General features: G+C 34.7%; 1 protein-coding gene across 1 annotated transcript in view; it reads left to right on the forward strand.

The window, feature by feature from the left end:
- RYR2 (ryanodine receptor 2) overlaps nt 1-24,280 on the forward strand; it is a gene marked incomplete at both ends in the record, with an annotated part of 394,128 nt that overhangs the window by 197,361 nt on the left and 172,487 nt on the right. The window contains 7 exons of the mRNA XM_080342351.1: nt 6,021-6,139; nt 6,542-6,675; nt 10,328-10,569; nt 14,289-14,481; nt 16,237-16,453; nt 17,721-17,825; nt 21,920-22,023. Coding sequence (XP_080198477.1) covers nt 6,021-6,139; nt 6,542-6,675; nt 10,328-10,569; nt 14,289-14,481; nt 16,237-16,453; nt 17,721-17,825; nt 21,920-22,023 — 1,114 coding nt within the window. The remainder of the gene's footprint in view (nt 1-6,020; nt 6,140-6,541; nt 6,676-10,327; nt 10,570-14,288; nt 14,482-16,236; nt 16,454-17,720; nt 17,826-21,919; nt 22,024-24,280) is intronic.

Genomic DNA, 24,280 nt, shown 5'->3' on the forward strand with positions numbered 1-24,280 from the left:
CAGTTGGTTATAATATTACCTTCTAATTCAGGCACACAAACCATTTTGCCAAACATTTTAATTTGTATTAAGTTACTTTCTCTGTAATTCTATTAATAGTACCTTCTCTTCCTTTCTCTTTGGAAGTCTGCATGTTTTTCAGGATTTCCATCAAACTAAATATAATAATGACTGTATGGAATGGATATAATTTGTCTCTTCTTAAAGGATTGTAGTGGTAATCTAGGAAAGTTCATGTATTCTACTTGAGTATGTGTAATAGATGGGTCTTGAAACACCCATATATTGCATGTAACAGGCTTACCTACATAATACACATGCATTCCCTGTCTGAATTTCTGTTTGAAGTTAACAAGAAGAATGCCTGAAACACACTGGAGATTTGAGAATCTGGGAATTCTGTCTCACTTTAGACACAAATTCTTTAAGCTAGCTAATTTATTTTGTCATTACCTAATGCCTGATCTTCTTGCTAAATGACTATGTTAACCCCTTAGTGTCTATGAGATATTATTAGTCTCTGTGTTGCTCAAAGTGCAAGTAAATGAAGATATGCTGAGCTGTACTGTACTTCTCGCTGAAATGGTGATTCTGGATTCTGTTTCTTTGAAAGCAATCTGTGCTCCATAAACCTACCCTGCTAAACAAAAATGTTGCATCTTTAAGTTTCCAAAGGATTTTTAAAAAAAGTTACAGCTAAATTTGATCAAAAATCTCTTTGGACTGTATTGGCAAAATACACTTTTTGAGCAGAATAAGAAATAATTAGTATGAACAGTACATACTATGTGAATGTAAATAATATCTTAAGAATTTCTCATGGTGATATATGATTCCTATTGACATTGACACATTGTTACTCTGTACCTCTTTGCTGTCTTCTATGTAGCTACTGACATAATAGAAGTCTATAACAGAACTTTAAATGTGGCTTCCTGGATTACCACATTTGGCATGTGCTTCTTTTAAAAAAATGCTCTTCAGTACTTGTTAGAATACTATTTTTTAACAATACCACTCTATTTTCTTTAAAAGTATGTGTTTGAAACATGCCACCATAGTTTTGATTTTGTAAACAGATGGTAGACAAATCTCATTTTATTAAAGAACCTCTGCTGTGTATATCTTGAAGTTACTGAAGAGATATTAGGACCACGTTTCTGCAATTTATAGTGTTGATTTCATGGGTCAAATGCCAGTGGCAGGACTGTTCTCCCTCTCAGAGCCAAGGGTGAACTGCCATGGTGTTCACTAGCTAATTGTCAAGGTCTGCAGTGAGTGACTGCAGCTGCAAAGTGCAGTTATACATAGATGCTTCTCCTCTGGAAAGTTTTTGCCTTTCTCAACTCTTGGAGCAAGCAGAAAGTTTAGAAGTCATTTATTCCTCTCTTGGTGCAGAGGCTTGTTTTGATACTTTGAAGCATTTACCTGTGTAAGCCTCTCCCATCAGCAATGTTTTGTAGAAGTATTTTTGCAGACTTTTGTTTCATGTTTTTGCTGCGGAACTATGGCTTTAGGGCAGGGGATCTGTTTTACTGTGCTATTACTTCCACTTCCTGATGTGCACCTGGTGTGTTTCAACTGTGGTTTGTTTATACTCTGAATCCTTGAGCTGCTCAAGCTACGAGGCAAAAGGAACATGAGACTAAATCTGTATCACTGCTTTAGTTCTCAGGGGATGTTACAGGCAACAGGCTGCTCATGGCACGGGTGTCTAGTTAGAGATTTGATGATAATCCTCTCACTGTAGCTAGTATATTAGACGTAAAGATTCTAACTAAATAGATTTCATGACTGAACATTCGTGTTGATTTGCATTATTGTCAGAGAAACCTGCTCTGCAGGTGCTGTGATCTTCTTGTTTTCATGAACATTTGAGTAACAGAGAACTGAAACAAGCATTTAAAAATTGGCTAAATCTCTGGCTAGATCTCCACTACAGCCCACCATTGGTGTGAGAGCATTCATCTAAGGAAAGTGTTCTCACAGTTATGTAGTTGCATGGTGTTTGACTGCAACCTTCTTAATGTCAATGTATTTCCTCAGTTATTCATGGTGAAATTATTTCCTAAGAGACCTAATTTTACATCTGAAACTTGCAGGGCTAGGATTCTCAGAAATAATGCAAAACTTTGCACTCAGTTGTTAGAGGTTCAAGATGAAATCTGTTATGACAGTTCTAAAAATGCTGTGTTACATGGTTTCTGCTGTGAGTATGTATTTTTAAAAATTAATCTGAAAGTAAAAATAAGCTTTGAAAATAAAAACCTTATGATATTATTGTAAGGTATGAGACGAATTCTGTAAACAGCAAAGTAATCTGACATAGTAGTCATACTGCATAATGAGCATCATGACATGCTGCAAAAATTCCGAAGGTACTAATATTTGCAATGCTTTTTTGTCCTGAGTTTTCCTCTAGGAGCTAGGTCATTTGAACTCGTTCCCCATATGTTCTGGTAACATAACTTCCATGTTGCCTTCCAGACTGATTTCATAATTAAGACTTTTTCTGGTTTTGAGGGAATCAGTTATACAACATGCTGCTTATGCTATGCTTTAGTTATCTTGAGAGGCACAGCAGGTTTAGTTTTTAGTATGTAAATGTGCTTTTTTGATTTTACATGGGATGCTTACTTGCCAGGTTTTAGGCATTATATGGCTTCAATGGAGTAAGGATATGCACTGTTTTAATTTACAGTGGTAGGTCTACAATAGGGAGAAATACTGGACAACTTTTAGATAAGAATACCAGGCTGCATATATTCACCTAAAATAATTAATTAATTTTCTAATGTAAAGAAGTGTTTGTAAGGAAGTAACACCATGCTCTGTTAATCACTCCAAAATTAAGCTCACCTTCAACAGTGATGTTGTCAACTACATCTCCTGCAGATGTTTTCTTGAATGTCTTGTGATAAAGATTTGTCTCCATAAACTATTATCAATAAAATTCCTATTTTCACTTTTTTCTTATCCTTGAACTAAAAATATTATAAAAATGGAATGAAAGCATTAAGTGTATAAACAGCAATTGTGAGTTGATTGTGTGTTTTAGATTAGAAATTCATTCTGTTCCTAATGTTCACCGAAGCAAAGGAAAGAAAATGAAGATTGGTCCAAGTATAAATTTATCTAAGAGTAGACTGTACTAGAAGTGAGATATTACAGGAGCTGAGTGAATAATGTAATGCAAATGTTTCAGCTCTCTCTTCAATGCATAAATTAAGATTAGATTAGTCTTTTTCTCTGAAATATATTCCAGATGGGATTACCTTGTCCTATTGTACAGTATGACATTAAACGAGCCAACATGTTGTCCTGAATATGTATGCTTCCTTTCATCTGTTTGTCATTAAGAAAGAATTTTCACTCGTCTTTATCCTGAACTCTGCATATCATATTGCTTGTGATATTTGTATTGAATTTGAACACTTGCTTTACTGCCTTGAGCAACTCCAATGAAATCGGAACAGGTCCAGTTGTCTTTAATATAGACAATCTAAAAGTAGACCAGTCCAAACAGACGTTGTACATTCATAGACAATTTTTTCTGAAGTAGAAGGAATTTGCCCTGAGAAAATGATGTGTTTGATAATGAGCATTCAGATGCTGCAGTAATTGAAGAAGTTGCTGTGGCAGCTGGGTCTAATTGATAACATTCATTTATTATTGATTCTTTAACATCTTCAAAGTATTTTTACTTCCGTTATTGAAAAGGTTAAGACTAGAAAAATGAACCCTGTATACTATTTTAAGACAAAAATAGGATTATGAATCTACCTACAGAAATCTGAAAATTCCAAGGTTATGGTTACCACACTTACATTATGTGGTAGCACTTCATATTGGATTACTGTTTATATAGTTAAAAGTGTATTTCAGTGCTACGGTGAGAAGTGGCAAACTTTATATTACCAGCTTTTGGATATAGTGTTTTCCCTGCATTCCCAGACCACTGTGGCACAAAATAAAGTTGTCCATCTTGTTCCAGATTACCACTCTAGATTGGAAATCCTTTTGTAAAACTTTCCTTACCTCCCTAGGTAGTTTTACCATGATCAAGGGACCTCTGCCTGCCTAGTTGGGAGGCTGGATGGCTTGTGCTCCTGATATGTTGCTGCAGGACATCTACTCCTTTAGCTTGCTCTCATGACTCTTAGGTTTTCATCCTTTTTATCAGTATTGGAAATGTGCATCTATTGCAGCCAAATTCAAGTTTAATATGTTCTCTTATTTGTAGCTGAAATTTTCTGCTTATACCTTCAGGGCTACAGAATGACTTTGGGAGTTTACATCTAGCTCATTATATTGCGGTTTTGACTTTTTTTTTTCTTTTAATTTTTGATTGGTTGTCTCTAAAATGCTTGGTCAATTTTTGTTTGTGAGAGGCTTTATGATCAGTTAGTTGTAATGTTCCAGACTATATTGTATTTTTTTACTCAGGAGTTATTAAGCAAAAAAAAAGTGTGTGTGTAAAAATACCCTTGATAAATCAAAATACATATTCTTTTTCCTTAAATCTGCATTTATATTTTTTAATCATTTACAAAGTGAAAAGCTTGTTTTTATTGTTTGCAAAACTTCAGTTGCCTACTGACGATATTCATGTGGATAAACCACAGTCTTTAAATTCTTAAATATTAGCTGCCATTTGCTTATGATACACATTTTTTCAGTGATTTATTCAAAACCTGTGGAAATATAACAGAAAACGCTTGCTCTCTCTATAAGTTATAGATCCTGTCTGGAATGTTAAGGTGAGAGGGAGACAGCTGATCAGCATAAATACTGTTTCAAATCTAATATTTCTCTGTCATAACGCTGTCTTGGCACTGAGACTGAAAAATCTGTGTTCAGTTAGTAGCTGTTTGGAACTTTTTTCCTTAACTGACCCTAGGCTTGCTCAACTGTAAGGGCTGATGATCTCTTCCTCACTAGGATGAAAGAAATACCAGATCACTCTTACTGAGGTAGTGTGTTTATCTGATGAATTTTTTTGCCACACCAAGGGGAGTTTGCAGTGCTACATTTTTCTTTTAGTAGAAGAGAGTGTGGCAAAGAGTAGAAGACTCATGTTGTAAATCTTGTTTGGAGCCATGGCTTGAATACAAGGTTGAAGACAGAATGATGAGAGATGTACGACACAAACTGGAATTGCACATCTCTATGTTTAAGACTGCTTATCAGCTTTTGCTCAGTGCTCTGATTTTTCTCATTGTGGCAACAACTGTAGCAACTGCTAATGATGTAAAATTTGTATTTATGAAATATGGAACATCCCAAAGCAAGTACTGACTTGATCCATTACACACAGGAGCTTGTTTTAGTGCCCCATTGCAGAGAACCATTTTAAGGCTAATGATTCTTGACGGCAATGACTACTACTTTATTTGGATTGGAATTGCATTTAATTGAGGGGTCACTGGAGATTTAGAGGTTCTTGCTTCCTTGCACATCTTAGTTTCTTTCTAATTTCTATTTGTTTGCTCTTTAAGAGCATCATTGTGGCTCCCAGTATAGCTGTTACATACACAAAGAGAATTACACACAATGGACCAGTAGACTGGGAATTTACCTTGGCTCTCTAATTCAGAGTTACATGATTCCCTTAGTGGTTTGTATGGTTTTCTGAAGGGAGAAACAGAAAACTGTAAATATGGAGAGCATGTTTTATGTGTATAATATGTATGTAGTATGACGTTGTCACCTCTTCACTGAAAACAAATATTTTATTCAGTTTGTTTGAATTTGCGAGTGTTCATCATCACATATTTATTAATAAAAATTCAAATTAATTTACATTTTTTTTCTGTGCTTTCTGATTTTTACTATATTGACTTATTTTGAGAAATCTAGAAGCACCTTAATCCTGCTGGTTTTATTTATCAGAAACAATGATGTTTGAAACTATTCCACATTGCTGAACAATATATTAGGAAGTTATATGTGCAGTTATGATTTTATATGCACTTGGAAGAAATAGTTTTTCTTTTTTTTTCCTCCCCCCGTCCCCCTAGGAATTTTAGAGGTTTTACACTGTGTGTTGGTGGAAAGCCCAGAAGCTCTAAACATTATTAAGGAAGGACATATTAAATCAATCATCTGTCTTTTGGACAAACATGGAAGAAACCATAAGGTAAGCAAAGAAGATACAAGTATATTTAGGTGAATATTTGTGAACAAAGCAAACATGTTGTTCTGTGTAAAAGTTAGATTTCAAATATTTCAATACAGTATTTATAATTAGGAGTGAAACTTTTCCTAAAAGGCATGTGCACAGTTTGAAGGAGCAAAGAGGAACATTATCTTCTTTTTGATGAAAATGTGGATGCACACTAATTCTCAAGGGCAGCAGGAAGAATATATCTTAATATTGTTAAGAGAATTTCAGAATTGTTATAAAATAAAACTATTATGTTGGATGAATGACATACCCTTAGATGTCTTCCAGTAAGAAGGTACATAGCATTATATTGCCTGACGGAACTCACAGTTATTATGAACAAATACTTAAGATGAAAATAATTTTTTTTTTCAGGTTTTGGATGTTTTGTGTTCTCTCTGTGTTTGTCATGGAGTAGCTGTGCGGTCTAATCAACATCTAATCTGTGATAATCTTCTGCCAGGAAGAGATCTGCTCTTACAGACACGCCTTGTCAACCACGTGAGCAGGTAAAAAGAAAAAAATCTATATCTCTGAACAAAGCAGAATAAAACTTGCAGTTAAAATAAATAGTCACTACAGAAAACCTGTTTTACTTTCAAAACTTTTGTTAAGATATTTTATTCTATGATTTTAAATACTCTTTGCAATATTGATTAGAATCAAAGCATGGAGCAGACACAGCTGCTGCAATCTAAAGCTGCTCTAATCTGCTTTAAGTTTGTGAAAATGTCGTCTCTTCTAAAGATTATCTAGATCTAGCCGTGCTTTCAAACTATTCTCAGCCGTTGCCCTGTGTTTGCCTTTACGTTTGTGATGTTGTGAAGATTTCCTAATCACCTTCAGTCAGCATCAAGAATTTGGTGCCAAACATCTTCACCAGGGCCTGGGATATTTAGGGATTGCTCTCACCTTTCCTTCCATGGGGACTTGGAGAAGCTGCCTTCTAGCAGATGTTAATAACAAGATGAAGCTAGTAACAAATTAGCAAAGTAATGTTTACAAAGTAAATGTTCATACAGCGCTTGAATTTACGGTGAAGCAGAGGAATCTCACTTTAAGTGAAGCTTAATGGGGTCTTCCTCTGCCTCAAACTTCTATCTGTTTGAAAAAGTCTCAATCATTAAGTGAGAATGAAAGTTGAAACATAGACATAGTACTTATAATTGAGAGTTCATAGGATTTATTAGGTGCTGAAAAACCTAAAAAATCCACAACTGTATATTATAAAGAGGCCTTCTCGAATCTAAAGGTGAAATGAACTTGACAATTTTATAGCTGACATATTCGTTCATATTTTTCATAACATACCAATGTATATAACATGGAAAGATGTTGTAATGGGAATCATTCCATGTAGTTAATACATATTTTAGCTCTGCATTAGAAAGTTGTCATTGAGAATATTCATATATGCAGTTCTAATGAAAAAAAGGTTTATTTTTTTCAAGAGTCAGAAAGACCCATGAAATATTGAAAACATGTAGTGATAGGCTGAGACTTGCATACCTTGCACCAAAAATAGCTGGCAAAGAACCTAAGATATTGCTGTTTAACATACTTCTCCAGGGGGCTGCAAAATTCTATTCACAAACCTGTATTTATAAAAGTAAGTTGGATGATTAGGTTGATTAAGCTGTGGAGTCAGGACAAAGTCATAATAAAGCTGGTACTGTGTTCAGACAGAAAAAAAATCAATTGGTGATCCTACCAATAACTTAAAAATGATTTCACTTTTCTGGATGATTGCTTTTGTCGAACAGGTTTTGTTTATATTTATTAAAGAGATAAAATGTTTGACTTGTAACAAAGTGAAGAGTATCTCTACTTAAATTGTTGGCAAAAGACACCTCACATACTTCTAGAAAGAAAGTGTATTAGTCTTCTGCGATAAAACAAGTTATTTTACAAGCAATCAGATCAGTACAATCTACTTTTACACCGACGTGTATTTAACAGTCCATATCAACCCTTCTTTCTCTCCCCGTGTTCCCTGCACCAGGAACACTGTGTGCTGGGGCTGGCTTAGAGCTACATCTTTGATTAGGCAGCTTGTATGCAGAAATAAAGTATTTCTAGATGTTATAACTCAGTCTGATGGAAGGATGTGAAAACTACTTACATTCAACCTAGAGGACTAAAAGTGTTTTTTTGTTTGTGTGGGGTTTTTTTTATTATTTTTTTTGTTTTGTTTTGTTTTACTTCTGTGATCTATGACTGTAATTCAAATTGGATAGCTTTCTTGTACAAAGCTGACACAGTAATGATTGTCTGGAGACAGATTTTTTGGGATGAGATTCAAGATACAGTATTATCCCAAAAATTACATTAGAAGAACATAGTTTTCCTTCCTTTTTTTTTCCTTTCCTCATGACCTTGATAAGTATGACTCTACAAATTGCTGTTTAACTAAATATTGAAGAAGTACAGTAATAGTTTTGCTTTTCAAGCATGCTTGTAAAGTGCTTTAAAGTCATCAGCAATAGGAACATCAAACTGATAATAAAGATTGGTACAATCACTACCACTTACTGAGTTATACAAGACTTAGAATAAGGAAGGAAGAGGTACAAGAGAATGTTGAAATAGATTGACATTTTATTTTTGTATCTTTGTAAATGTTACTCTCTTGAATAATCAGTGTTACAGAATGCAGTTTGCTATGTAAAATAAAACCTGTAGTATATACTAATTGCATTTCTATTGGTAGCTGGCGAATAACTGTAATTTTTGTTTGTAGGCTTTAATATCTATTAAACATTCAAACAGATAAAATATTGTTATTGGTATCTGAGTGAGAATACTGTTTCAGCTACTGACACAAACACTTTTAAACTTTAACTGTATATAGTATTTTTTACCAGAATAAGTAAATGAATAACAATGATGCCTTCAGGGAGCTAAGGTCTCAGATGTTGCTGAAAGGGTGCCACAACTTTTCAAGAGCACAGACTACTATGCATTGCTGCTCTTTCACGTGGGCACAAATAACACCGCAAAACAGAACTTGAGCAGAATAAAGGAAGGCGACAAAGCCCTGGAGGTGCAAGCAAAACGTATTGGTGCCCATATTATCTTTTCTTCCATTTTAGCAGTTAGAAGAAAGGGTGCAACCAGAAATAAACATATAATGCAAATCAACTGCTGTCTTCATGTCCGGTGCTGCTGTGAGGGTTTTGTCTTTTATGACAATTGGACATTCTTTGATTACAGCCTGTTAGGAAGGGATGGGATCCACCTGTCCAGAAGAGGCAAGGAAATCTTTTACAGTAGGCTGGCCAAATTGGTGAGGCAGACTTTAAACTGACAACTCTGGAGATGAAATAAACAGAATCTAGGATTGCAGCACAGGGTAGGCTCTATCTGGCTGGGGAGCAGCTCTGTGGAAAAGGACCTGAGGCTCCTTGTGGACAACAGGCTCCACATGAGTGACCAGCGTGCTGCTGCGGCTAAGAAACCCAACAAGATGCTGGGCTGTGTCAACAAGGGCATCTCCAGCAGAGACAAAGAAGTCATTATTCCACTGTACTAAGTACCTGTCAGATGGAATATTATGTTCAGTTTTTGTCCTTCTAGGCAAAAAAGATGTGGACAGTCTGGAGAGGGTCCAGAGAAGGGCCACAAAGGTGATCAAAGGACTGGGAAGTCACCATAGGAGGAAAAGCTGAGAGAACTGGGCTTGTTCAGCCTTGAGAAATGAAAGCTTAGGGGAGACTTTATCACCATATTCCAGTACTTAAAGAATGGCCACAAATAAGATGGAAATTCCCTTTTTACAAGTAGTCACATGGAAAAGACGAGGGGTGACGGGTTCAAGTTACTCCTGGCAAGATTCCAATGAGACATTGGAGAGGGAAATTTTTCACAATGAGGACAATCAGCCATTGGAACAGTCTCCCCAGAGACCCAATGTTGGGTGCTTTTAAGATTCGACTGGACAGGGTGCTGGGCCATCTTGTCTAGGCTGTGCTTTTGCAAAGAAAGGTTGGACTAGGTGATCCTTGAGGTCCATTCCAATCTGGTATTCTATGATATAAAATTACTTCTATGGTTTTAATCACACAAAAAAGCATGAAATTTGAGTTTAACAAAGAGTCTACAGTAGTTCATCATGTTCTTCAGAAAATTAAAAAAAAACCCCTTTTATTCTTTCTGTTTAAGCATGCGACCCAACATCTTCTTGGGGATTAGTGAAGGCTCTGCCCAATACAGAAAATGGTACTATGAACTTATGGTGGACCATCTAGAGCCCTTTGTGACTGCAGAATCAACTCATCTACGAGTTGGCTGGGCTTCAACAGAGGGCTACTCACCATATCCAGGTGGAGGAGCAGAGTGGGGAGGAAATGGTGTTGGTGATGACTTGTACTCCTATGGCTTTGATGGTCTACATCTGTGGTCAGGTATTCATTTTTCTGTGGTCTTTTTTGGGTGTGGTGTTTTGTATTGGGAGTTTTTTTGTTTGATTGTGAGGTTTTTTGTTGTAGTTTTTTGTTTGTTTTTTGTTTGTTTATTTTTTAATACTAGAACGTTATTTGCAAGTTCAGTGAATTTGTTTTCAACAGCAGCAAAGTGAATCAGATGTTTCAGCTGACGCTAGGAATATACAGAAACAGTACCCTATATGAGAACTTGTTTCAAGTTGACATTGCATATTGAAAAATTGTTTTATACAAAGTAATTCAGATAGACTAATAATTTGTTTCAGCATTGGATTTTTTTTTTTTTCATAGTAACTCCAAAGGTGCAAAAAATGAAGTCTCAAAACCAGTTGTCTGGATTTGTAATTTATGTGTGATAGTGTAAGAACATCCTGAGAGGTATAATTCACAGATTTTTTTTTTTTTTTAAAAAACCAATTTATTAAATGTGGCTTTTTAGTTTAGAAGTTTAGAAATACTTTAGAGGTGAAGAAGATTTTAAACTATGCTTTTTGCCGTACTTTTAAAACCAGATATTTTTCTGGTGTGATGTTTTATTTGCATACATTAACACTGGCTGTTTATTGCAAGACTTGCAGAATCATATTCTTAGCTTGTATGTGATGTATTTAGCCAGATATTTGCCTTTAAAATATTACTGACCCAGCTTGGTTTTATTCATTAGTGGTAATTTCTGTATGCACATTCTAGTTTTAAAGGAAGCTGAATGGAATATCTACAGTATTTGTATTTATTGTTGATTCTGCAAATATCTTATTTTCTCCTTTACCTGGGTTAGCTCAGGAAAACTAGAATAATAAGAAAGCAAGCTTGCTCTCTTTTTCACATAATTTAACTTCTGTGAAAAGCTTCCCAGATATCGTTTAGGACAGGCCTAAACTTCTCAAAAAAAGTTTCTACTGTGGTTACAACTTTTTGAGGAAAGATTTTTTTCCTTTGATTTTGGGACATTATTGGGCAGTGGTGAACTGTAGAACCGACTAAAAACTGAGTTAGACTCATTGGATTGGCAATTCTTGCCACTGTGAAGACACAAGCCAGTTTTCTAAAGCTTAGTAGCAGATAAGAGACACATTTTAGTGAGTCAGCTGTACGTATCATTCAAGATTTTAATGTTTTGAGGCATTGTGGCTTGGTATTTGGAAAATAATACAGTTTTACATTTCAAAAGAATTTTCCAATAAGAATAGCAATGGATTGTATTATTGAGTAATAACATATCAGCTGGAGTGGCATCTTAGGAAAATAGCTGCCACTTTGCCTTTCATGTATAGCAAGAATTACTTTAGAACAATAATGCATAATTAATGATGTCATTAAAGCTGTGTCATAACTAAGTTTGTCAGATAAAGTATTATTAACAAAGAACCAGAAAATAATGAGCCAAACAAAACAACTTTTGCAGTTAGAGTCCCTTTTAGGGAGGAAACAAAAGATTACTGAAAATCAAAATTATTTTTCTACTCACCAGAAACTTTTTAATCAGAAATGTCAGAATAAATAAAACATTCTATGTGGTTCCAAAGTCAGTAATCCAGCCTAGTAAAAAATGTCAGATCACCTCTGTATATGCAATTTTTATATATTAACCTGTGTTGTGGATGTGGCTGTGAGATTTGGTTTCCATTGAGACTCTCATGTAACACATACTTCTCAAGCTTGGAAGGACTTAAGTAACTAAATGTTGAAAATCATGGCCTCTCCTTTTCTTCCACAATCCCAGGCTGCATCTTGGCAAGTCTCTGAAATGACAAAATAATCTTCTGAGCATGAAGTGTTTAGTACATTAATGAATAGCAACAATAATTTTTACTCATGAGTTTCTGTTCTGGACCAAACCATTACCAGAATCACATTTAATTCACTTTTGTTTGTTTTTTTTTTTTTTCTTCAGTCCTGCAATTACTTCTCTAAAATGGAGAAGCAAAACTCATAGATATTAAGCCCAAAGCCAGAAAAGGCATTAGATTGCTTGGTCTGACCATGTGTTTATTTAAGACCAGGAAATATTTCTGTTAACAGTCAGCCTTGTGTTGATCCCAATAACCTATATTTGGCTAAATTTTAACATCTAAAAAGACATCTAGTCTCAAGTAGTATGCCTTAAGGAGATGAAGTATCCCCTCTTCATCATCACTCTTTTAGAGTTTAGTTATCCCTACCATTGAATAATTGTCCCTTTCTGTGATTTATTTGAAACTAATTCTCAGCTGTTGTGATGTTTTTGTCTGCTGTTCTCTCCCGTGCTCTGTAACTTGCAGGATGTAGAGCCAGTAGAAGGCAGTTTCCTTACAAGCCATTCCTTACGCTGTGACTGCTACTCTGTTTCTCTGAAGTGTTTACTATGGTTTTCTGATTTGTGAGGGGCCCTTAGGATTGCTCCATGTCATTCACCTGTCTTTCTTCATGGAGCTGACTATTCTTACAGCAACCAGGCTAAGGACATCCTGTCTTGAAAGGGTGTAGAGAAGCAGCAAGAGCATCTGAAAACTTCCCCTCCCCTCACAACCATACTGCTGACTGCCCTATCAAGAGGGGCAGATTGCACAAGAGCATCTGTCCTGTAGTCTGCAGATTATGCAGCAGTATTAGGAAGTCATTTTCCACATGTGGAGTATTGAAAGTGTTGGTTTTTATTTTCCCTTGGAGTAGGGTTGGTGGCATATCTATGAAAATTTATCTGCAGAAGAATTATCGAGATTTTTCTTATATTATTTTTGCTGCTGTTAAAAACATTTGCTATCTTCATCTTCTTGGGAAGATAGTGCTCTTTGTTAAATCCTTTGTATTTACAGAAATGGGACAGCACAATTAACAAGTTAGTACTCTGTTCTTAATACACATTATGGTTTATCTCTTGCAGACATTGTATATGTTATTTCTGGAAAGCATATCTAGTGATATTTTCATACAGCTTTCATGATTTTCCATAAGTTTTCTGTTGCAGATATCAGTTTCAGAAACAGTCATTCTCTATTTCTGTATTCTATACGTTATTTCACTTAGGAAGCAGGTGTATTTGTGTAAATGTAATTTGTTGAAAGGAATGATCCTTTAGAGCTCATATAAAGCCTTTTAAAGAAAAATACATATATTTATGGAATATATATGCCTCAAAATTACTGTTGTCTTTGTCTACGCCAGAAAAAGCTTGTTTATGCTTCAATTATGAAAATGAGTAGTATCATCTTACAGAAGTTTTTGAGGATACCGTGATGTGACCTTTAATAATAGGAAGTACTTTACTTTTCCTAAATAAGTTAAGGTACTTTAAAGTACAGTACTTGTCCTTATCTTGAATAATGAAGCATTCTTTAGTAAAGTATACTAGCTTTCATATTACCATTTTTTTTTTTTTCAATTTGCACTTCTGCTATTGTGAGGAATGAAAGTTGTTTTCTTGATTTTAGACAAATAGCATTTTATATAGGTATTAGTAATTATTTTTCACTTACATTAAATGTAATTTAATTGTATTATTTGTGATTAAAATAGCTTTGTAGATACAATTTTGTGCTTCCATTCACTATATTGCAAGCTTAAAATTGGATCATGGTTGTTATAGGTTAGATATTTGAGTATTAACCTGTTTGTGTGCTATATCTGTTTTCATTCTGTTTTTTTAGGCTGCTGTATGTTTTTCAGAAGTTTTGCTAAATGTGTCTCTTTTACTTGTATAGGTTGTGTAGCACGAACAGTAAATTCTCCCAACCAACATCTCCTAAGAACTGATGATGTTATTAGCTGCTGTTTGGACCTGAGTGCACCCAGCATCTCTTTCCGGATAAATGGTCAGCCAGTTCAAGGAATGTTTGAGAATTTCAACATAGATGGCCTCTTCTTCCCAGTTGTCAGCTTCTCTGCAGGAATAAAGTTAGCATCTCATGTAGCATTTTGTGTTTTTTTTCTCTCCTGCGGTGTGTAGGTTTTTTTTGTTGTTGTTGTTGGTGGGTTTTCTTTTTTTTTTGTTTTTCCCCCTGTATATGTGAATATGCTGAATATTTCCCTGGCTGTCTTTGCTCTCATTTCCCATTCTGACTTCTGCTTCTTTGGCACAGTTCCAGTTCCTGGATAGTGAGAGCTACAATAGAGTTCTGAAGATTTAGTGCATCTGTTGTTTTTCAGTGCACCGGTGTATTCAGGTGGTTTGCAGAGAGACCTTACAAACAGCTGCTGTATCACTTCTTAGCTTACACATTTGCTCCAGGACAACATTTTACCTCTATGGGAAGAATACATCAGTCTTTAATATTAAAAATGTATTTGTCCTATCTCCCTTGGTATGAGGCAGTAACAATTATTTGAAGATGCATTACCTGCACTTACCTTAAGAAATGGTACTTGTACTCTTTAGCAGGATGAGATAATATGAACTCAGCCAATCTGAATTCTGGTTTCTGTAGTGGTTTTCTATACAATTTCAAGTCACACTTGAGGAGCCAGACCTCTACTTCCATTATTGAATAGTTTGAGATTGTAATATTAGAAGATTGTGTGATGTTCCAGTGGGGGCACCTCCAGGACAGGCAAACATAAAGGCTGAAAGCTGATTTCTGTTGGAGACAGAGCAATTTTCCGTGAGGAATCATTCAAAGACTCTGGTGAATACTACAGAAGCTATAAGCTGTTGCACAGTGGGCATACCAACCGCTCATTCCAGATGCAAATTGCACTTTACCCGGAATAATACAGGAGCTAGAATGTGGTAAAAATATAGACATGCATGCTATGAAACGCAAGACTATAAACCTGCATGTTTTGTCTCTGTCATCAGAGAAATATTTGACAGATATTATTAGTGTGCTGGGTGTGTTTCTGGAGAGTGTTGTGGTATAACATTGACAAAAATCTTATAAAACACTGAGTAAATAGAAAAGAGACAAAATTATTCTGTTGTAAGGCTATGGTTTTGGGTGTTTTTTGGTTCCTTCTGGGTGGCAATATTCTGGGAAGATTTTTCAGTATTATGTCATTGCTGCTTCATGATCACCCCATTCATTGAATTTTTCAGTAAGAAAAAAACATTACAAATTCACTATTTTGTAATGAAAAAACCATGCTTTTCCTTAGGTTTCTACTAACATGATGAGTATAAGCTTTAAGGGAGAAAATATAGGAAGTTTTTTGCATTGTGTCCTAAGGATTTAATGTTCTGTGAGGGAAAAGAATGAATCATATTCTATGGAATTTTCAGGCTCATTTCTCAAATGTGAAAGAATGGGTAACTCTTCAATGGAGAGGGTACAGAGGTGACTGATTGATTAATCTGGGTTATAGTCTCTGCCTTCTGAAACTGGAAAGGCTACTATTTACTTCACAGGTGTGCTAAGTAAACTCTCTCTCTGTGTCTTCTCTTCTGGTCTCATGGTTTAGAATACTTCCATGTAAGCAGAAATCAGTTAAAAGAAGTAATTGTTTACTTTTCCCCATGTGTTTTGCACCTCCTGCTTCATAAACTCCAGCACTAGTTGGAGAAAGTTGACCTGTAAACAATGCAAAGTAGCTGCAACTTTTTTTTTTTTCTTTCCCTTTTTTAAAAATAGCATGCAATAGTTGTTAGGCTTACAACCTGATTAGGTTTGACACCAGAGGTGTCTCAGTTATCTAAAGTATCTGTGATGATTACAGGGTACGTTTTTTGCTTGGAGGTCGCCATGGAGAGTTCAAGTTCCTTCCTCCACCTGGATATGCCCCTTGCTTTGAAGCTGTTCTGCCGAAAGAGAAGCTGAAAGTGGAGCACAGCCGAGAGTACAAGCAGGATCGCAGCTATACAAGAGACCTGCTGGGTCCCACTATCTCTCTCTCTCAAGCAGCTTTCACTCCAGTTCCTGTAGATACCAGCCAGGTATGGAAACTAAAAGATTGCGTTCTCATTTTTAAGTACTCATATTATAGGCCTGTGTTATTTCACACTTGATTGAATTTGCAGGTTGTCTCAGACTTTTTTTGGGGGGAGATTTGGTTGGTAGATTGTATTGTGAGAACCTGATAAGTGATGTGTAAAGTCCTTATAGTGCTCACTAGACATTTCATATATTTCAGTTCACAAAGACTATAATAAATAGTGTTTCACCCTTAATATTAGAGTGGATAAAAAGAATATTGGAACTTCATGTTCTTTTACTGGACATTTTATTACTGTTTAATTGCAACTACTGAAGAATCATGATGAGATTTTTAGACCAGCCTCAATTAATTCTTTGCTGGACTTGCAGGTCACTGGGAGTGGCATTTGACTTACTGTGGGCAGTAAATAGCATGCCTTGAAATTATAGTTTTCTTGTTTGGGTTGGTGTGTTTTTTTGGGTGTGTTGTTATTTTTGTTGTTTTTGTTGTTGTTGTTGTTTTTACATAGTTGCAATGAGTAGTACCTCTTTGATACCAAAGAGCTCCATCTCTGATCACAGATAACAGTAGTTCATTTTACACTTGATCATAGTTTGAGGTGATGTGAATTTTTGTACACTGTATCCTCAGATTTCACCATATTTAGGAACTTGCTCCTGAAAAAAAAACCCATAAAAATGAACAAAGCTCTTAGTTTGCCGTTTTGTGCTAATTATAGCATTCTGCATATATAGTGTAATTATTGTACTGTAACACCAACAATTAGGGTAACATTATAATGATTCACAGCACTGTATATTTGAGGTCTCCGGTTTTGAAGGTAGAGCAGACTTGATTTCAAATTTTGGAGGTAGTGTGACATGCTGTCCTGATTTCTCTTGTCAACTGTCACCTAATTTTTATTATTATTCATTTTCACAACATTACCATAGTTGTTGAGATTTTTAACATGTTTTAAGCTGAGAACTAGTATTGCTTTGAGTAGTTTCTAACCAGCTACTGGGAATGTATTCTGTGCCGTTTGGAGGTGTTGGATTTAAAACTGTTTTCCCTTCCTGGTCAAACTCTGAAGCTTTTAAGTGCATAGGTTAAAGTATTTCTATTGATCTAAGACTCGTCACTCACTTTAGTCAATAAGAACTGAATGATAATTTAGGTTTAGTTGAGAGATCGGTTTTGTACAAATTTTGTCTGTTATGAAAGTTTGCGTGGCACTGTCAAGCAACTTATATTTATAACAGCCTCTCTCTTTCTCATCTCTTTAGATTGTTTTGCCTCCCCACCTGGAAAGGATTAGAGAAAAATTGGCAGAAAACATCCATGAACTTTGGGTTATGAATAAGATCGAACTTGGCTGGCAGTATGGACCAGTATGTACCTTCCAACTTAATTTTCTGTTAATTACGTAATATTATTCAGCACATTGATTTCAACGTGCTAGTGGGACCACAGCTTTTCCATCCTTCCAAAATTAGTTACATTTCAGACCCTTTCCACTAGACACAGGCAGAAACCAACAGCACTTTTGTATTTCTGAGCCAAAATTCTGGTATTAAAGCTGTTTGATGCTGAAATTTTCAGCCAGTCTAATGGCCAGTGCAGAAAACTCATAGTGGGATTTTCACCTTCTGGTTGTTTTTGGAGCAAGAAGTCCAGTTGCCTGGCAGAGTAAGACAATAAAAGCAGTAATTTTTGGTTCTCTTTGCATCTACTGGCTGACGTAACTGTTTCAGAAGTCCCAAACTTATAGGTAATTTCATTAAATCTGCTTTGCTCCTTCCTTCATTTCTTTGGGCTCATATCTGTATTAGGTGCTCCAGATAACTGTTTTCTTATCTCTTTCTTACTTTTCATGGAGTATGACAGAAAAAAATACATGGCTTCTGGCTTTGGTATAGAATTCAGTCTATTTGGTTGAGATTTTTTTTTAAACATAAAAAAATATACAGGCTAGTTATTTGGAACCCAAGTGGGTTGTTTATGAAGAACTGTTGATATGAAGAATATATGAAAAAAATAGATACTAGATGTAAATGTAACATGTATGCACATATAGAAAAATATATATTTTCTATTTTCATTACTATAAAGATTTTGGTCTTCTGAGAAACTCAGATTACAGATTTGATGTAACTGGGTATATGTATTATATTTGTTGGAGCTTATGGCAGTACCAAAGGATTTGATTAACAGAGAAGACCTCTAGATTATTTTATTGTTGCTATCCCCACTAAATGAAACAAAAACCCCAGTTAAATGAGTGTGTTGAAACATTTTAATTGTGGTAGAATCTTAACAGCTGTGAAGCAATCTGTGGGAACTTTTACTGTACCATGACTTACCATGCAGAATGTAATTGTACAGTTGAACACTTTTAATTTGAACAGTATATAGTAAGTATCAAATTAAGCAGTGATTAACATTGTAGTTGTATTCAGAATGAAACCAGGTGCTAAATCTTTTAAGTTACTAAACTTTCTCTCTCTAGCTTTAGTGTTCTGTGATTGGATGCGCTCACTTGGGGAAGGTGACTTCTAGAGACTGACTCCTTTATCAAATTGTTTTCTCACAGATGATTTAATCAGTTTAAGCCACTGTTGCCAGTTATAGTTATCTGAAGTGATGCACTGCAGTTACTGAACACTGAGAGAAGGCATGAATCAGAAACTAACTGGTTTAGATTAACACATAAGAGTACTCTAATCTTAGCTATAATAAAACTGGTCTTTTTAATTCAGAGTAAAATGCATTTTCTGAAAAAGTGGTATTTTTTCACCAAGTTGAAAAGTTTGAAGGCTAAAATACAGAGGTTGTAGATTTAAATGTCTCCACATTATTCAACAAATCTGCTATAGACTGCAATTTATATTCCCTCCTACATGCCTGTTTCATCAGTCTGTGTGTAGTATCACCAAAGTGATACTCAGTGTTGCATGTGATATTACTACTGTATTTTATACATGTAACAAAACAAAATAACAACCTAATGTAGCAAAAATAGGGACTTTTGTTAACTGGCTTTGTTATAAGTCTGAATATGAGTGGTATTTAGATGCCCAACTTTAAATCATCAGATGTATCTGCATATCTTTGTTTCTATTAAACTGCACTGTACATTTAAAACCAACTGCAAAAATTAAGAATTGATAGGTGTCACAAGTTCTGCCACTTACATACGGTATTTGCAAAGCTGTAGAGTTTTCTGTGGTCAGAAGAAAAAAAAGGGGGAGTGGGAAGGCAACCTACAAAATATGTTGAATATATGATAGAAGTATTATACATTATAGCTGTAAAGTGAAAAGAGTGTCACCAGTGAAATTTGATTGACAATGGAATTCTGAGGAAAACACCTGAGACCCAAGATTTAAATGAGCTCAACACATATCTAGGGTAGTCCTCTTGCAGACTATGCTTTATTAATGCAGATTACCACAGGTCTTGGAAAGAAGTCTGCAAATAAACATTTTCAGTGTCTGCTAAAAGATACTTCTCATTTTAGTTGCTAATGATTTTGGTCAAGTAACTTGATAGATGAATTGCTTGTATTGGCTGTCTAAAGAACATTAATCCCATTGAAAAAGATATATATTCCCTGGAGATTGTAAATATTTTTCAATAACATAAACGAATGACGGCTGTTCAATTTGATAATTATTATGTTCTGAGATCAAAATGTAAAAATATGTTACTCAGAAATATAGGGAATGGTGAGTTTTTTTTAATGAGATTACACTACTACTCAATCTAGTTTATTCATAGTTATTGTTATAGAGAAATACAGAACTGGCAACAATAGAGGATGATAAATAAAGAATAAATTTCAGCTGTCGGTGATCTGTGTTCGTATTCACTCTGTGGGTACTCATGTATAATTAACACTCAGAATTTGGAACTAGAGAAACTTTATAAATAGGTTATGGTTTTAGATGATTTTTTTCCTTCCACTTCTCTAAAACAAAATGTTTATGTACCAATATTATGATTTTATTTAAGTGTAATCTTAGATGCTGCATGTAGATTTATTTCCATGATTATAACTTGCAAATGTCACTTGAAACACTGAAGTTAGTTGCTAGAACTTTTTCATTTTAGGACATTTATCTTAAAATATCCAAAGAAAAGCTCTTTTTTTTTTTTTTTTTTAATGTAATATGCACGGCAAACAATCACTTTGTGTGACAGATTATTTTTCTGAAAGTCAGAAATTTCTTGCCAGTTTATACACTACTGACTTCAGTATCCTTTTTAAAGAACAAATCTGATTCTGTATATCAACAACAGATCAAACTCTTGAGAACAGATTATACCCGGTTCAATGATACCACTTCAGTGGGAATTCTTGCCTTGGTCTTTTTTCAGCTAAAATAATTTAAAAACTGTCCTATATTCATCAAATGAGTGAAGATTAATTTGGAAAAAGTATAATAATTAGGCTTCTTAACTTCAACCGTTAACATTCTGTTTTCAAGCAGAATTATCTGATTGATTAAAAGTTATCAATAATGTTATTTTTCAATAACTTACACTTTGCAGCTTTAAATATTAATGTAAGTGGTGAGTTTATGGTTCATGAAAGATGGACAGAAAAGTGTTTTAGTGTATGATTGAAAATGTGGTCTTGATTGAGCAAATGTCAACACTTTCTTTGGGATCTTTTAGCCAATTTTTGCAGATTAATGCTTTTTATCAAGCCTTCTAACAAGACATAATCTTTGTAGATTTTGTTGATTGAGCTCTAGCATGATAAAGATGCAAAACTGAGATCAGTAGAATGCTCAGTTATCTCAGGTTGCATTTCCTAGTTATGGCCAGTATTAGCCTAAAAGTGTATAGAAGTAGTGCAGGTTAAACACCGTTTGGATCAAATTATTCAATTTATAAAATGTAGGATTTTGTAAATTATAGTGTTCATGACTCTGCTGTCACTCCACTAAAGGTAAATTAATGTTCTAATAATTTGCATTTTTCTTGTATACTACTAGACATAACTAAGAAACAAATAGATGCTGAATTAAGAAATAGTGTAGGTTTATCCTTTATATTGTTACTGTCATAGGGTAAGGACTTTAGTACTATTCATATCAACATATTTATACAAACTGGATGCACAATTTTTCAATCATGGTGCTGAAGATGAGTTGTTATTTTATGGCTGTATGTCAAAACATAACATAGATTGCACTGTTCTTGAACTTTGCATATTGGTTGTGAACATCCGTATAATGAAATGTACAAATTAGCATTTATTCTACTTGAGATCTGCAGTATATTTTCAAATTCAAATTCTGTGTTACTTGAACAGAATGATCTTGCTCTGAGAATACCAAATACTTCTCTTTTGAAGTGTTGTTTAGTTTGAGTAAGTCTGACAGGATCAGCTTTAAGTACTTTGTGTTTTGGACTGCTTTTAAATTTCTTCTAGTTTTTAAGACGCACTAAACTTTTTTCTTTTCTGTCATTTCAGGTTCGAGATGACAACAAAAGACAACACCCATGCTTAGTGGAGTTCTCAAAATTGCCAGAGCAGGAAAGAAATTATAACTTGCAAATGTCACTTGAAACACTGAAGTAAGTTGCTGAAACTTTTGAACCTCATAGTGAGAGTTTCCTGAGGATTTGCAGTTTCCAGAATTGTAATTTGACATGTAAATTACGATTTGATGCACAGGTGAGGGTAAGAATATGAAAATGAGAGAGTGAGATAAATTAATGAATGATGCATTTGGCATTGAAAATTACTTTGATAGTCTTCCATATCTTTTGAATTTTAGATTTATTGTGGTAATGCTGATCATGTAATAGCAACTCAGGCAGTTTCCATCTAATTTGGAGGAAAGAAATAGATCCAAGCTTTGAAAAAGGGCTCTTTGCTTCTTATTTGGTTTAATTCAATTTAGTTTAATTGCTTTCCATTTTCTTTATTGCTAAAACACACTGACAATCAGGTATTTTTTTGATGTGTCTAATGAGGAGCTTCGCTTCAGGACCCCTTCCTTGCTACTGTTTCTGTGTCATCTGTGCATGTTGCCACAAAAATATAGTAGGCATTTCCTCCTTTTGTGGATGAGTGGTTAGATGTGTGAATGTCGTGGAAGGTCTCCATCTGGAAAGCTGGAAAATTTAGTGTTAATGGGTTTCTTCAATAATCTAGTTATCTTGTTCACAAGGATACAATTGCTTATCTCAGCTTTGTCAACCAAATGGGTGTGAGTTCTTCCTTTGATGCAATTGCATTGAAAATGTGTTAGTGTAAGTTCTTCCATATGTAGCATTGCATGTAGCCAACACATTAAAATATTTCTCAGACTGATAAATGCCCATTGGTATACATAGTTCTCCAGTCATTCCTATTTGAAATTCATTGAAATATATTAATTTTTTTTCTTGTTAAAATAAAATTGCTTTTTCCTTTTCAGACTATTAACAAATAGTGACTATCTGCATGTTTCTGGGAATATTTGTATTATATTGTTTAAAAATTTGCCATGTAAACTGTGCAACAGTGTTTACACTCATAAGGACTTCATGAGCTAGGTAGAACACTGCTAGAATTTCATGTAGTGTCCTTCTCTGGTCAGCTTCTCTGCACTTTTTACTGATCCAGCATTCCCACAGTGAGTAAATTACTCAATGAAAAATTATTTATGAGCCTGAGTGTTAAACGGTTTCTAGAGGGGTATTCTGGCATTATTTAGAGATAAATGGAACTCTATTGGAGGCAAGAAAATAAGTTCATATTTCTCTCCAGCTAGATATTACAACTCCAATGAAAGCTTTTGAGACCCATGTCAACCCACCAATGTGCTAAGAATTCAGAATAACTTCTTCCTTTTTTTATGAAACTACAAAAGATGTAATTAACTTTCCATACATTTGGATCTTTTGCTAGAATGATCTATATAATATCATTCAGATATCATAAAAATCATAGTCTCAGAATTAAATGCACACTTCTAATGTTTCATGAAATATTAAACAAATTTTATTAGTCCTTGCATAATTACTGGTTCAGGACCGAATGGTTTTCTAAATCTAACCCTGACAAAACAAACAAAAACATAAATTATGGATTATTTTTATTTTAGTAATTTTATTACTTACTCCATAAAGCACCTTTTCATTAAAGACACGGTATCTAAAAGATAAAGCTTTTAGTCTTCCTATGGATTTCAAAATGCGTATGTTTACTGAGCTCGGTCTTAATTTCATTCCTGTATTAGTGCTTGTTTTCTGAAGTATGCAGTTCTAATTTTTTGGTACCTTGTTGCATTTATAACATAGACATCTATTGTACAGGGACTAGAATTTGGGTGCCTTGCTCAGTTCATTTTGCAAGCTCGTGAAGGTGAAAAAATTAGCACACTAATCATTTTTAGATGATCCATACTGTAATGACTGGAATTTTAAGCTACTTTGACTAGTTCTTTACTAGATGTTTCTAGTCTACCAGCAGTCAGCCTTAATGGGGGGGAAAAGGGAAATAAAATATTCTTTTAAAACTTCCTCTAGTCAGCTCTATGTACAATTTGCATCAAATTCCCTACTGATTTTGATTTGTTGCCAGTTTTGCTGCCAGCTCTAATAGATGAGAGATGCAGAAAACAAAGAAGTCCTGAGTCATGTTGTCTGCCACAAGATTTCTTTTCAATATATTGGGTTCTCTGTATATTTTTCAGTATGACTGAATACTTCCATGAACTATAAAAATTATATACTATCTGAAATGTCAAGGTTCAGGAATGAGTTACCTCTGAAAATGTCCTGGGATTAAAATATGCCTGGTCATAGTGTTTCTGCCCTTTCTTATTTTGTATTTTGATATAGG

The sequence above is a fragment of the Nesoenas mayeri genome (assembly GCF_963082525.1).
Source record: "Nesoenas mayeri genome assembly, chromosome: 3".
Taxonomy (NCBI): domain Eukaryota; kingdom Metazoa; phylum Chordata; class Aves; order Columbiformes; family Columbidae; genus Nesoenas; species Nesoenas mayeri.